Source organism: Ahaetulla prasina, chromosome 2 (assembly GCF_028640845.1).
Source record: "Ahaetulla prasina isolate Xishuangbanna chromosome 2, ASM2864084v1, whole genome shotgun sequence".
Lineage (NCBI taxonomy): Eukaryota > Metazoa > Chordata > Lepidosauria > Squamata > Colubridae > Ahaetulla > Ahaetulla prasina.
This window is the reverse complement of record NC_080540.1, coordinates 84,686,747-84,700,097: the sequence shown is the minus strand read 5'-3', so window position 1 is coordinate 84,700,097 and position 13,351 is coordinate 84,686,747. Positions and strand designations below refer to the sequence as shown.

The 13,351-nt window shown below is 38.1% G+C and overlaps 1 protein-coding gene across 2 annotated transcripts in view; it reads right to left on the bottom strand.

Moving 5' to 3' along the window:
* The window catches only part of ADAM19 (ADAM metallopeptidase domain 19), a 77,661-nt gene that overhangs the window by 17,278 nt on the left and 47,032 nt on the right, over positions 1-13,351 (bottom strand). For both annotated transcript variants that reach the window (XM_058171154.1, XM_058171155.1), the window contains exons 11-17: positions 12,389-12,528; positions 9,320-9,497; positions 8,646-8,735; positions 5,107-5,302; positions 3,362-3,470; positions 2,207-2,411; positions 850-927 (exon numbers count right to left, since the gene is read on the bottom strand). In XM_058171154.1, the coding sequence (XP_058027137.1) occupies positions 850-927; positions 2,207-2,411; positions 3,362-3,470; positions 5,107-5,302; positions 8,646-8,735; positions 9,320-9,497; positions 12,389-12,528 (996 nt within the window). The remainder of the gene's footprint in view (positions 1-849; positions 928-2,206; positions 2,412-3,361; positions 3,471-5,106; positions 5,303-8,645; positions 8,736-9,319; positions 9,498-12,388; positions 12,529-13,351) is intronic.

The following is a 13,351-nucleotide window of genomic DNA, read 5'->3' as shown; positions in this document are numbered from 1 at the left end:
TTTTTAAAAACTGTGAGAGAAGCATCAGTTTAATCTTGCATGACAGACACCTACTCTAACATTTTGTATTCTGTCTCACCGTTCAACCACCTCTTAGCTACCACTTGCTATAAAAATATGCCAAGAAAAATAGATCATAAATACAAAAATGTTTTGCATTTTGTTCCACAAAAAGTACAAAAGCATTTATAGCCATTGAAATCTTATTTTTATTTGTTATTTTATTGTTCTCATCAATTCCTATTCTGTTTTGCTTACTTAAAAATGGGCACATTGCTCTCAAATTTTAGCCACGTGATTTCAAGGGGCTGGCAGGGCACAAATGGGGTGCTAGGAGACACATGCATTTCTGTTCTAAAATATATTTTGGTCAATGTACAAATTAAACTGTTTTTAAACAATATGTTTGATCCCTGTTCCAGAGGAAGAGTTTATTTATTTATTGGATTTTTAACCCACCTTTATTATCTTATGAGTAACTCAAAGCAGTGGACATACATGTTTGTAATATATTCTCTCCTATTTTCTACACCCCAAATAGGTTGGGCTAAGAGACTGAGTAGCCCAAGATCATCCAGCTGCCTTTCATGCCTAAGATGGACTAGAATTCATAGTCTCCTGGTTTCTAGGCTAACTTCTTAACCACCATACCAAACTAGCTCTCCAAATAAACTTGAACTGGAAGTCTTTCTACAACCAGGCATATCTTTGATAGGACATCTTTCTCCATGGATGCTATCTAGATTGCTTATTAGTTTTCTGAAACCCAACAAAAAGAGTAAGAGCTGGCCAAGAAAGCAAGGAATATATATAGTCACATGGTATCGGAATACAAGGACAGACACTTACTCCATGGCCATTGCACTTTGTTCCACAATGTCCACTATCAAAGAAGGAGGTATTCTGACAGTGGCCCTCAAAGCACACCTGTAGGAGAAATCGAATATTCAGAATTATGTTAGAGCAGTGGTTTTTAAAATGTGGTTCTAAGTCCCCAAAGGCCCTGTCAGAGGTCCATGAAATCAAAATTATTTGCCTACATATGTTTAAAAACAATGCAGTATTAAAATCCTATAGAATGTGTCTACTTTAATATTTAATATAGTATTACTCAGGAATGAACCCTTAAAATTTTCCCTACTGGTTCTGTGGGCGTGGTTTAATTGGTGGCTTGGTGGTCAGGTGACTGAATGGGCATGGCCAATAATAATAATAATAATGATAATAATAATAATAATAATAATAATAATAATAATAAAAAATTATAATAATAATAATAATATAATAAATAAATAATAAATAAATAAATTTATAATAAATAATAAAAATAATAAAGTATACAAAACTTGGAAGCGCACCGGTCTACCTTCTTTAAAAATAGAGGCATCGGTCTACCAATTGCCTTTTTTTGGGAGGCACCGGTCTACCTTCTTTAAAAATAGAGGCACCGTTCTACTAGCTGCCTATAGCGCTGATCAGCTGTAGTGCGGCCCTTTGAAGCGCTGTGGCAGGCATTTAAGGCCGTTTGCAGCTATATCACCACCGAGAGCTTCAGGGACAAAGAAGAGGAACAGCGAGGCATGAGCGGTGGGGGGGGGAGAGATTTTTGCTACTGGTTCTCCAAACTACCCACCCCCATCACTACCGGATCACACGATCCAGTCCGAACTGGGAGCATTTCACCCCTGTATGTACTACAAGAATAATGCTATTAAATGATTTGGGTACAAGGCAGGTTTGCGGTATAAAACCACTGCATCAACTCTGCGAAGCCAACTCTTGCAATTATCCCATAGGCAAGGCCATTGCTCTCAGCAGCTGCTTAAAGCTAGCATCGTCCAACTAATAGAAGTTAGTTATGGGAAGATGAAGGGTTACTAAACTAAGTCCCCAAAATTCCATAAATTTGTAATGCCGGATCCAACATGTTGCGTAGAGTGTGAATACATCCAGATTCAAGACTTGTAAAGGGACTGACAGTATTGATCTTAGCCAAAGAGCAGACTGCTCCAAGGGAGGGAAACTACACCCAGCAGGTCCTTCTTACTCCAAGTTGTTGATTTTGAGGATTCCCTTTGGGTTTTTCTCTTTTTTTTCAAAGTTGTATTAAACCTCTAAAACAAATTGTTGCATGCAATTAATTCTGGGGGAAATCAAACATGTATTTTCAAAGTGGAATAATGTACAATAGGCAGCCAGTGCTTACATGACTGTCACCACATTTGGTTCCTGTCATCACGAGTCCTGGGTCTAATATATCTCCTTCATCTCCTTCATTTCGATAGACGTGGGTACCACGACAATGAATTTCTCTTCCATTTAATTTGATAGTTGTATCAATTGCAACAGCATTGGACTCCAGAGGCTTGGAAGCAGAACTTTGGCACTGTATCTTGCCACATTTAGCATTTCTGGAAAGAAATATTTCATGAGTCCCAGTATTCTGGCTAAGATCTTAGCTTCACACACACCCAACATAAAGGCTTCCATAAAATTATTCACTTCCAATAAAATGAAGAGTCTTGAGGGACCTGGTGAGTCACATTCCATGTTATGTGCTGAAAAGTATATTTCTTAAAATGCAGAATATCCTATTTCATGTTCACTGACCTCAAAATTACCCTACCAATAATAGGGTAAGTAAAAACCCAGTGTCACATAGAGTTTTATGTACATGTATTCAGACATTTACAGTGACTTTCCATTACTTTCTGAGATCAATTTTACTTCTTCTTTTCATTAATAAAACCTTTGTTTGCCTTGTGTATCTAAGGATTATGGAATTGCCAGAAAATGAGCATGCTTATAGTTGTTAAGACAGAATACGGCTTGAAGAGCATTTTGATATCCCACCTTGGAACACTGTATCTCTTTCTTTTCAGTATCAAGTGTGAAGGGTCCTGATCCATATTGAGACCAAAGTATTGGTGGCTTTTCTGTTCTTCTTTTTTTTAAAAAAAGGGGGTTACTTATGAAAACAGTCTGGGATTGTTGAAAAGCTTTAAGCTTCAAAAGATTTTTTTAGAGAAATCTGCTGGAAGAAGTAAGGAGCTCCTATCTGGATTGGGGAAAGTACTTCAGATGATACATTCACACAACCCACGAGTCCTTTCTCTGCTGTTTCCTAGATATGAGGTCATGAAAAATAATCTCACTTTTTCCACAACCAGAAAAGTCAGGGTATGAACTTGTTCTGAAAGATTTTAATATAAGCAAAGCAAAAGTGACCATTTGGTCCAACAAAATGGCCAATGAATTTGCAGCTATTTGCAATGTAGGTTGAATTCATTTTTCTCGTCTTTTAACTTGTGAGGATACTGACTTATCTCACATGAAAACAGTTGGCTTTGTGTCTTTCTACCTTGTGTCGCACTTCCTGTAGTTCCCACTGATATCCTTCCCACAGTTCCCATAGGAATCTCCGGCAGCGTTAACTTTCTCAAAGCAAAGGTCAGGGGCTGGCCTTGCTCCTGTATGGAAAAGATTCACAAAGTACGGTGTTTGTGAAAGGTAACTTACCAACTGTATCACACAGCTGCGTAGCATTGGGTATGAATCCATCAGTAAGGACAAAATAGTTGCTTATAGAACAGGCAAAACTGTCCTAGCCCACTCTAGAATTTATTTCATCTGATGCGCATGGGGTTTACCAGACATGACTACAGGTAGCCCTTGAGATACAACAGTTCGTTTAGTGACTATTTAAAGTTACAGTGGCATTGAAAAAAATGACTTATGACCATTTTTCACATTTATGAACGTTGTAACATCTCATGGTCATGTGATCAAAATTCAGATGCTTGGTAGCTGACTCATATTTATGATGGTTGCAGGCAGTGGTGGGTTTCAAAAATTTTTACTACCGGTTCTGTGGGAGTGGCTTAGTGGGAATGGCATGGCTTGGTGGGCATGGCAGGGGAAGGATACTGTAAAATCTCCATTCCCACCCCAATCCAGGAGAAGGTTACTGCAAAATCTCCATTTCCTCCCAATGAGCTGGGACTTGGGAGGCAGAGAATAGATGGGAGCAGGGCCAGTCAGGATTTTTACTACCGGTTGTCTGAACTACTCAAAATTTCTGCTACCGGTTCTCCAGAACTGGTCAGAACCTGCTGAAACCCACCTCTGGTTGCAGAGTCCTGTAGTCATGTGATCAGTTTTTGTGAGCTTCTGACAAGCAAAGTCAATGGGAAAGCCAGATTCACTTAAGAACTGTCTTACTAATTTAACAACTGCAGTGATACGCTTAACAACTGTAGCAAGAAAAATCATTAAATGAAGCAAAACTCAATTATGGTCTTAAGTTGAGGACTACCTGTATTCATGTACAAATAAACTATGATTATCTATAACTATATCTTAAACATATATGAAGATGTTACCTAGCCTGGTAATGAAACATTCGGAAACCAACCCACAAGCTCAGAGAACGAACTTCTACCCTCACATATCTATATTTATGATTATTTGTATTAAAACCATTAAGAAATATCACACTGCATTTTAAAGAAGTTTTTAGCCCTTGGAATGAAAATCTGAATCAATTCTCAAACTTAAAAATAAAATTAAAAAAAACCCAGACTTGACTTGGCAAGGTCACACTAAGGCATTCTGATTTAGTGTGTTATGTGTCAACCCAGCCATTGCACTCTAAGAATTGTGTTAGGATTAGGGTAGAGTGATATGGACTCAATCAACAGCCTGACTAGGTGGCTCAGTGGCTAAGACACTGAGCTTGTCAATCAGAAGGGTTGGCAGTTCGGTAATTCGACTCCCTAGTACAGGTCTCCTGCGTGAGCAGGGGGTTGGACTAGATGACCTCCAAGGTCCCTTCCAACTCTGTTACTGTTACCATTTAACATGTTATCCAACAAACCATAATTCAGCAAAGCAAAGCTTAGAATTATACATAAAAGTAGCTGCCTGGCCTTTACTGATCACAATAGCCTCTGCGGATGAACACCTGCATTTTCCCTTTCTCTATTCTTCTTTCTTGATGTAATTATAGTTCCATACACTAAAAATAAGAACAATCTTCTCCTTCCTTTTCCTTACACCTGTGAATGCAAGGGGCCTCTGTCTTTCTTAGAGATTGGTCCTCCTTACCATATCCCCAAAGCTGCAAACATTGCTGCTCGTACGTCAGGCACATGCCATTGTAGCAATATGCCCTGCCATCCTCGCATGGGGTACCGTCCATCTGATAGAAGTTTGCAGGGCAAAACGGTGATTTGCCCGAACAGTATTCCGGTAAGTCGCATGTTCTTTCCTGTTCCCGGCAAAGAGTTCCAGGTGAAACCAACTAAAGGAAGGGAAAATAATTATTTATTTCAGGATAGTGTGGAATACTTAGCATTTCAGTTAAGGTGGCTAAGCATTGATCTAGGTCAGAAGTCTGCAACCTGCGGCTCTGGAGCTGCATGTGGCTCTTTCATCTCTCTGCTGTGGCTCCCTGTCGCTCAAAATATGCGTCACAACCGCCAATGTGTTACATCCGCTGGCATGTGATTTATTGAGCTTTTTGGCCTATCTTTTTTTTTTTTTTTTTGGAGTTCAAAATATTTTTGTTGCATGCAGAAATAAAAATGTGTTTTCTCTGTAGCAGGTCATTGATTTCATAAACGCAGCACACTATAGGTTTTTTTATGCATAGCATAAAGTTAAAAAGTGATGTATGCAGTGTTATTTTCATTTTAGATGTCAAAAGGGTTTTGTGGCTCCTGGTGTTTTCTTTTCTGTGGGAAACGGGTCCAAATGACTCTCTGAGTGTTTAAGGTTGCCAACTCCTGATCTAAGTGCTTAAAGATGTATATATCATAGATTTATTCTGAAGACAAGCCGAACTGACTTTCAGTTCTCTTCATTCTGTATAGCAAATATCCTTTCCATTCTACCTAATTCCTGAAGCATCACTAAAGGGAACAAACTCCTCATTATTGCTCCCAAATTACATTTTTGTTGTCTCAATGCTACGAAAAGAATCCCTTTTTGTCAAATATCCGAGGACATTTTTTCAAACAAAAGCAATCTTAAACCATATCCTAATCTAGTCTTCCTGCTCAGTAATGCTTCATTACAAATCACTTATACCTTTACTCCATAGGAGAACCCATAACAGAGGAAGACACCAGAGTTGGGATAGAAAATGTTAAACCTCCTAGTAGCCTCAACGACTCTCTAAAAGAATGCAAATGACCAGCTGTCTGCAAGGAATATAAATCTTTCCATTCCCCACCATCCAGTCAGAGCTGAAGAAGCTGCTTGGATGAGAAGTGAAATGTCTTCAAAGAAAAACAAGAAAGTCCAGTTGCCCCCTGAAAAAGCACCTTTGGGATGGAAAATATTCCATGTTCAATTCCCAGCATTTTCTGATTTTTTGTTTTTTAAAAAAGTAGTGTATTTATTGCTTAAAAGCTCCTGGCAGGATGAACTGATAAATGTTAGCAAGTGGCTTAATGGACACAGAGCAAGTAGAACATCTGGTATATATTGTATAAATTTTAAACAATCATTTTAACAGGCAATATTCTGCTAGCACTAGGCTACCCTGTTTATTTTCAGGCAGATCATGCTTTTAAAGCGGATTCTGGAGCTTCCTTTGCTTAACAAAGGAAAGGAACTACTGTTTGCATGCAACACTTAAGAATCACCAATACTTTTCACCGTAATGGGGGATGTGGTTGCTGCTTGAATTTGCATGGAAGGTACTTTTGCTCTGTGATGGTATTCTAGGCAGCTCTATTCAGCTGTCACCATGTAAAGGACTAAGCTTCTGAATGCCACCACAAACAATCCAAAATATCAGATGGTAGTGGTGTGTAAGAATCCAAACGTTGCATATTGAGTGGCTTTGTCTGACCAACTTGAGCAGCAATTTTAAGCAAACCCAAGGGATGCATTTATGAGAGCAGGGTCTCCAGGAGACATATGGGGGAAAACCCAACATACCAAGACTATTTTAAGTACATTTTCCTAAGAAAGCTATAATGTAAAGTGATACGGAGGAATCTTTTGTCTGCATATTTATCTACTCCACCCTACCCAGGAAATGAAGCTCAATCTGTGGAGAAATTCAGATTTCTCAAATTCAGTAAAATATAACAGACAACAGAAAACTATCAGTAAGAAACAGAGTCAGAGAAAACTTTAAATGAAGGTTTTGTCTTGCCAGACACCACATGTAAAAAAGACTGGTAATGCAATCAAACAGAAGGCTTAACTTCAGGCCCAGCTGAAGTTCAATAACCTCCTTTGCAAGACAAGCTTCGCGTTTGTAGTTCTAATCTCAGGGTAGGACTAATTTTAGCCAAACCAGCTGCTTTGGGTGGCTTCCCAAAGATATAAAAGTGAGAAAATCAGAACCTTGTTGTCTCTATCTATCCTATGCTATCTGGCAGGAGAGGCCTGCTGTGGGTACTGTCAGCCAAGGAATGTCAGTTGGTGGGGCCCTGAAGAAGAATGGCGGCAGACCTTGGAACATGATCCCTTCCACAGATTAGATTGGCCCAATCCTGCCGGCCTTCCATAGGGCCTTGAACACCTGGTTCTGTATTCAAACTTAGGGTCCTAAGTGTATATGACAGCACCTGTTTCCTGGCTATACTAAGGGCTTTTTATGATTCTCAAGCTGCTATCTGTTTTATTATGCATTTTGTTTTGTATTTGTGTTTATATATTGTTCTTAATGTTGTGAGCCACAGAGAGTTATGTACCGTACTTGAGATGGGCAACTATATAAATTGAATAAAACAAATAAAGAAACTTCCGTTTTGCTTAGGCTTCTCTGCTTTGTCTGATGTCTTCAAGTCAGTCTTGATGCCTGGTATCAATTCAGAAAATTGGCATGCCATGAATTTGTTTTCCTAGCATTTTTCAAAAGTTATTCATCCTTACCTTCTTCCTAGGACTGAGAGGGAATAACTGACTCTCTCTCCCTGATACCCAGGTAGGTTTCACGTCTAGGACAGGACTACAATTCATAATCTCCGAGTTTCTAGACCATGTCCTTAATCACTAAATCAAACTGACTCTATAAATTTTTGCACAATGCCATAAAACTCCTGGTAACAAGTAGAATTGGCCATATAATAGCCAAATCCAAGGCCCTTGGACAATTGCACAATTAAACAAACACCCTTTTTAAATGACTGAGTTTCCTCAGAATAAATGCAGAAACAGTGTATGCAACTAAAATTATTTCCTGATTACAACTTCTGCAATTCTGTATATTTAAACCCAAACATTTTAACACATATCCTTAAGTTATGACAATGGTGTATGTGTGTATGCACACACAGTTTGGCATGTTAAGACACACTGCTTGATAGGTGGTTATGATAGGTAGACCAAACCCTCTGGCCACCTGAAGCTTTCCCCACACCCAGGGGATCCTGTTTGGTATTGTGCCACCAACCCAGTCCTCTCTGGCACTTAATTACTCACAAGTAGATGAAGCAATCATGTAACCCTAACCCTGCTTTTCTTCCGGTTGCAGTGATTCAGAAGAGGGTGTGTGTCCTGAGGTTACAATCTTTCCAAATCAAAGTGCTGATTCAAATGAGAATTCAAGCCTTTATTATGCGTATTAGAATTAAGAAACTAAACAGGAATTGAAAGGCACAGGTAAAAGGAAGGTATAATCCCACCTTGCATTTGTGACAGCAAGTTCCATGAGCACACTCAGCGCCCTGCTTCAGAGTGCAATTACCAGCGTTGCAACAAGGATTATGACATTCCTGCAGAAGAAATAACAGAAATGACACGTGCTGCACTTACAGAACAGATGTTCTATATCTGAAAACATTGGAAAGCATTTGGCTGTCTTTCTGGGTGGCTTGTAAGATTGTAGCTAGATACGCTTTTACTTTTCATGCCAAGCGTAACAATATCCAAGAAGCTTCAAAGTTGCTTCTTAAACATGTCACATCTGGGACTCAAATGCTTCAATTCTCAAATAAATTGAGATTAAAACCCCAAAACATCAACTCTGAGTTTCTCAAACGATGGAATCTGCTCTTAAGTTTCTCAGACAATTGCATCAATACTGGCTCGCTGCTGTTTTATCTGAATCCTTAATTTTTAATGTCTAAGCTCTAGAAATAAGAGGAAACGAGGAGGTGTGGTCCCCATGTTCATTAAGTTACAGGAAACCACATTTTTATAATAAACAGAAGCTTTCAAACCAGAAAAAATATTTGGTTGAGGCAATAATAGAAACGATAATTAAAAGAACATATTTCTCATTATTTCTTAAGGAATACCTAAATACTAATTCCCAATTGACTCTGAAAAATCTATGAAACCAACCAAAAGGAATTACCTCCACTTCTCCACAATCACATTCTTCCCCTTCTTCCAGATACCCATTTCCACACCTCTGTCCTCCATATAAGGTCCTTGTATCTGGCATATTGTAAAGACACATCCCACCACCAGATTGCAGATATCGTTGCAGCTCTTTTCTATTGCATTCGTTGAAGACTCTGGGGAAGGGTGCCCTGTAAAACACCCAAGGAGAAATCTTAAACTGAGTGTTATTATTCAAGCATTAGTACCTCTGAAAAGTTCGACAGTAAGGCTTTTATTACTTTTTTTTTAAAAAACCCAATAAAATACATACTAACATAAATGGGAAAAGGAAAAAAGAGAAATAGAACGGAAAAGTTAAAAAGTGACCAAAAATACATAAAATAACATATAAAAATGATGTTTGACTTTTTTCAATATAGAGACAATTATATAATACAGCAACCTCTAAGTTTAAGTAAAACTTTAAAGTATTAACAACCAATATTAAAAAAAAATATTCTTAGTTTAACTTTAATCTAAAACATAGAAGCTTATTAACCGTAAATAAATCATAGCCATATACAGGTAGTTCTCAATTTACAACAATTTATTGACCGTTCAAAGCTACAATGGCACCAAAAAAATGACTTGTGACAACCATTGCAGTATCCCCAATGTCTTAATGTCCCCAATGACACTTAACAACTGTCCTGCTTAGCATCAGAAATGTTGGGCTCAATTGTGGCTTTAAATCGAGGACTAGCGCTATTTGATAATCCACAATATTTCTGTAGTCAAATTAAATCTAATCCTCAAATCTCAAAGTCAAAACTTCATTTTTCTGTTGAGCCTGCAGAAAAATCTAACAATAGTCCCCAGCCTGCAAGCTCTACTTGTTCCTTTAATAAATATTATTGTAACCTTGGTGACTCACTTGACTTAGTTCACTAAAAGTAGGACTACTACTGGAGGGTAAGGAAGGAAAGAGTAAAAAAATTGGTCCACTTTGCTGGAAAGTTGATGTTGGCTGAATGACAATTATGACCCTGATCATCTAGAACAAGGGCCATAACTTCAAATGATAAATTCTAACTTGCCAGCTGCTGTGATTGTTTTCCTAGTTGTAAAGAATTGCCTTTGGAAGGGTAACTAAAATGTTTGGTTCCTGAAGAACCAGATACATTTGGACCAAGTGCCTATAAAAGTGAAAACAAGCAGTGCATACCTCTTTGGGTCAAAGAAGGAATTTGGTTTTGAACTGATACCCTCTAAATGTTAATAGTGTTTTGCTCAATTCTTTATATACAAAACAGCTGAAAAAATAAAATTAATGCTGACTTTTAGTAATAAATTCTATTAAAACAATGAAAAAAGGGTACAGTGTGACATTACTGTATAATACTGAATTATAACATTATTTAAATACAATACTAAACACTTGTGATGTTACAATATAAGCCCCGACTTTTGAACATGTGTACATAAGAAAGGGACCTTTCTTGCCTTGTGACACTATTGTCCATTTTGCCTATTTTGATCTTGTTTATGGATGCCCTGAATCGGTTACATACTGTATGTATCAGCCATAGCCAAAAAAAGTAATTCAGATAAAGCCCCTTTCCTTGTGAAGGCCTTAATTTAAGTAAAACATTTCATTTCATTTCACAGACAACAAGTGGTCAAAATAGGCAATATTCCTGTCAAATCCTGTTCCTATCAAGAGTGGCGTTCCCCAAGGCAGCGTTCTTGGACCAACACTCTTCATATTATACATTAATGATCTCTGTGACCATATCACAAGTAATTGTGTTCTCTTTGCTGACGATGTCAAACTATTTAACACCACCAACAATACAGCTACCCTTCAAAAAGACCTTGACTTTGTATCCGAATGGTCTAAAACTTGGCAAGTCCAAATCTCAACCAGCAAATGCTGTCTTACATATTGGAAAAAAGAACCCAAACACTAAGTACAAGCTTGATGGACATTACCTTACAGATGACCCTCACCCTGTTAAAGACCTTGGAGTTTTAATATCAAATGATCTAAGTGCCAAAGCCCACTGTAACTACATCGCAAAAAAGGCTCTAAGAGTTGTAAACCTAATCTTGCGTAGTTTCTTTTCCAAAAACACTACACTACTAACCAGAGCATATAAAACATTTGCTAAACCAATTCTTGAATACAGTGCGCCTGTCTGGAGCCCATACCACATTTCTGACATCAACACAACTGAATGTGTCCAGAAATATTTTACAAGAAGAGTTCTCCACTCCTCTGAAAACAACAAAATACCTTATGCCACCAGACTTGAAATCCTAGGTTTAGAAAACTTAGAACTCCGCCGCCTCCGACAGGACCTGTGCTTAACTCATAGAATCATCTATTGCAATGTCCTTCCTGTTGAAAACTATTTCAGCTTCAATCGCAACAATACAAGAGCAAACAATAGATTTAAACTTAATATTAACCACTTCAAACTTGATTGCAGAAAATATGATTTCTGTAACAGAGTCATTAACACTTGGAACACACTACCTGACTCTGTGGTCTCTTCTCAAAATTCCAAAATCTTTTACCAAAAACTATCTACTATTGACCTTACTCCATTCCTAAGAGGACTGTAAGGGGCGTGCATAAGAGCACAAAAGTGCCTACCGTTCCTGTCCTATTGTTTCTTTTCATTATATCCAATTAATATAGTTATTACATACTTATGCTCATATATATGCTTATATATTATATAGCTATTTCATTTCATGTTAATGCCTATATATACTGATATGACAAAATAAAATAAATAAATTTCAGAGCCATGGTGGCGCAGTGGTTAGAATGCAGTACTGCAGGCTACTTCTGCTGACTGCCAGCTGCCTGCAATTTAGCAGTTTGAATCTCACCAGGATCAAGATTGACTCAGCCTTCCATTCTTCTGAGGTGGGTAAAATGAGGACCCAGATTGTTGGGGGCAAGTTGCTGACTCTGTAAACCACTTAGAGAGGGCTGTGAAGCACTGTGAAGTGGTATATACCGTAAGTCTAAATGCTACTGCTATTGCTATTACTGTGAGTTTTTTGTACACATGCATAAACAACTTACCCTGTTGCAGCAGCCATAATACATCCTCCGTCTCTGGGACTGGCAGAGCAGCAGCCAACTGAATCATGACTCATACCAAAGTTGTGGCCCATTTCATGGGCCATAGTGGCAGCAACTCCAATGGCATTTTCAGAGTGATCCTGTCCAAGCACAGAATTAAGATTACTTAATATTATAATTCTATGGTATATTTCCCACTCCTGGCTCATTCAGCCAAGGAGAGTGCATTAAGATCATAGCCCAATCTTGTCCATTTTAATACATGCCAGTTGCCATGCGCTCAAAGTATGATCACGTGATTGTGGGGATGCTGTAATGTTTGCAAGTGTGAGAAGTGGTCATAAATCGTTTTTCAGTGCCGCTGAATGGTCATTAAATGAATGGTTGCAAGTCGAGGACTACCTGAATAAGCGAATGTAACTTTTTTAAGGATTACATTCTTAAAAAACATTAAGGGCCTCCTTGCTGGATCATTCTATCAAATAATTGGCTTGTTATAGTGACTACATGAGAGAAGCACTGTTTGTCCTCCCAGGAATTAATATTCAGATGTATACATCTTGTGAACATGAAGAGTTATCAGCTGAAAGATTCAAATTCCACTAATGTATTTAATCCTATTTTAAAGCAATTTAAAATAGTGGCCATAATTTGTTTTGTGGTAGTTTAGTATCATATTCCTTATGTTAACTATGTACCATAAAGCAGTACTTTTGCTTTTGAAGGTTCCAAAGCTACTCCTAGCAAGTTTTATTGAGTGAGCATGTGTTATTTGATTGAAGGTAAAGCCTGTACAAAGCAATTTGGGCGGGAAATAGCAGAAACACGCAAAGTGCCCCTTCCAGTTATTTTGATCCCCTTTGTGGACAAATCTATCAGCAAAACATTACTCTCTCCCCCAAACCCTTCTGAAAAAAAATTAATTTTCCCTCCCTTCCCCATAATGAAACAATCCAGGTTTTC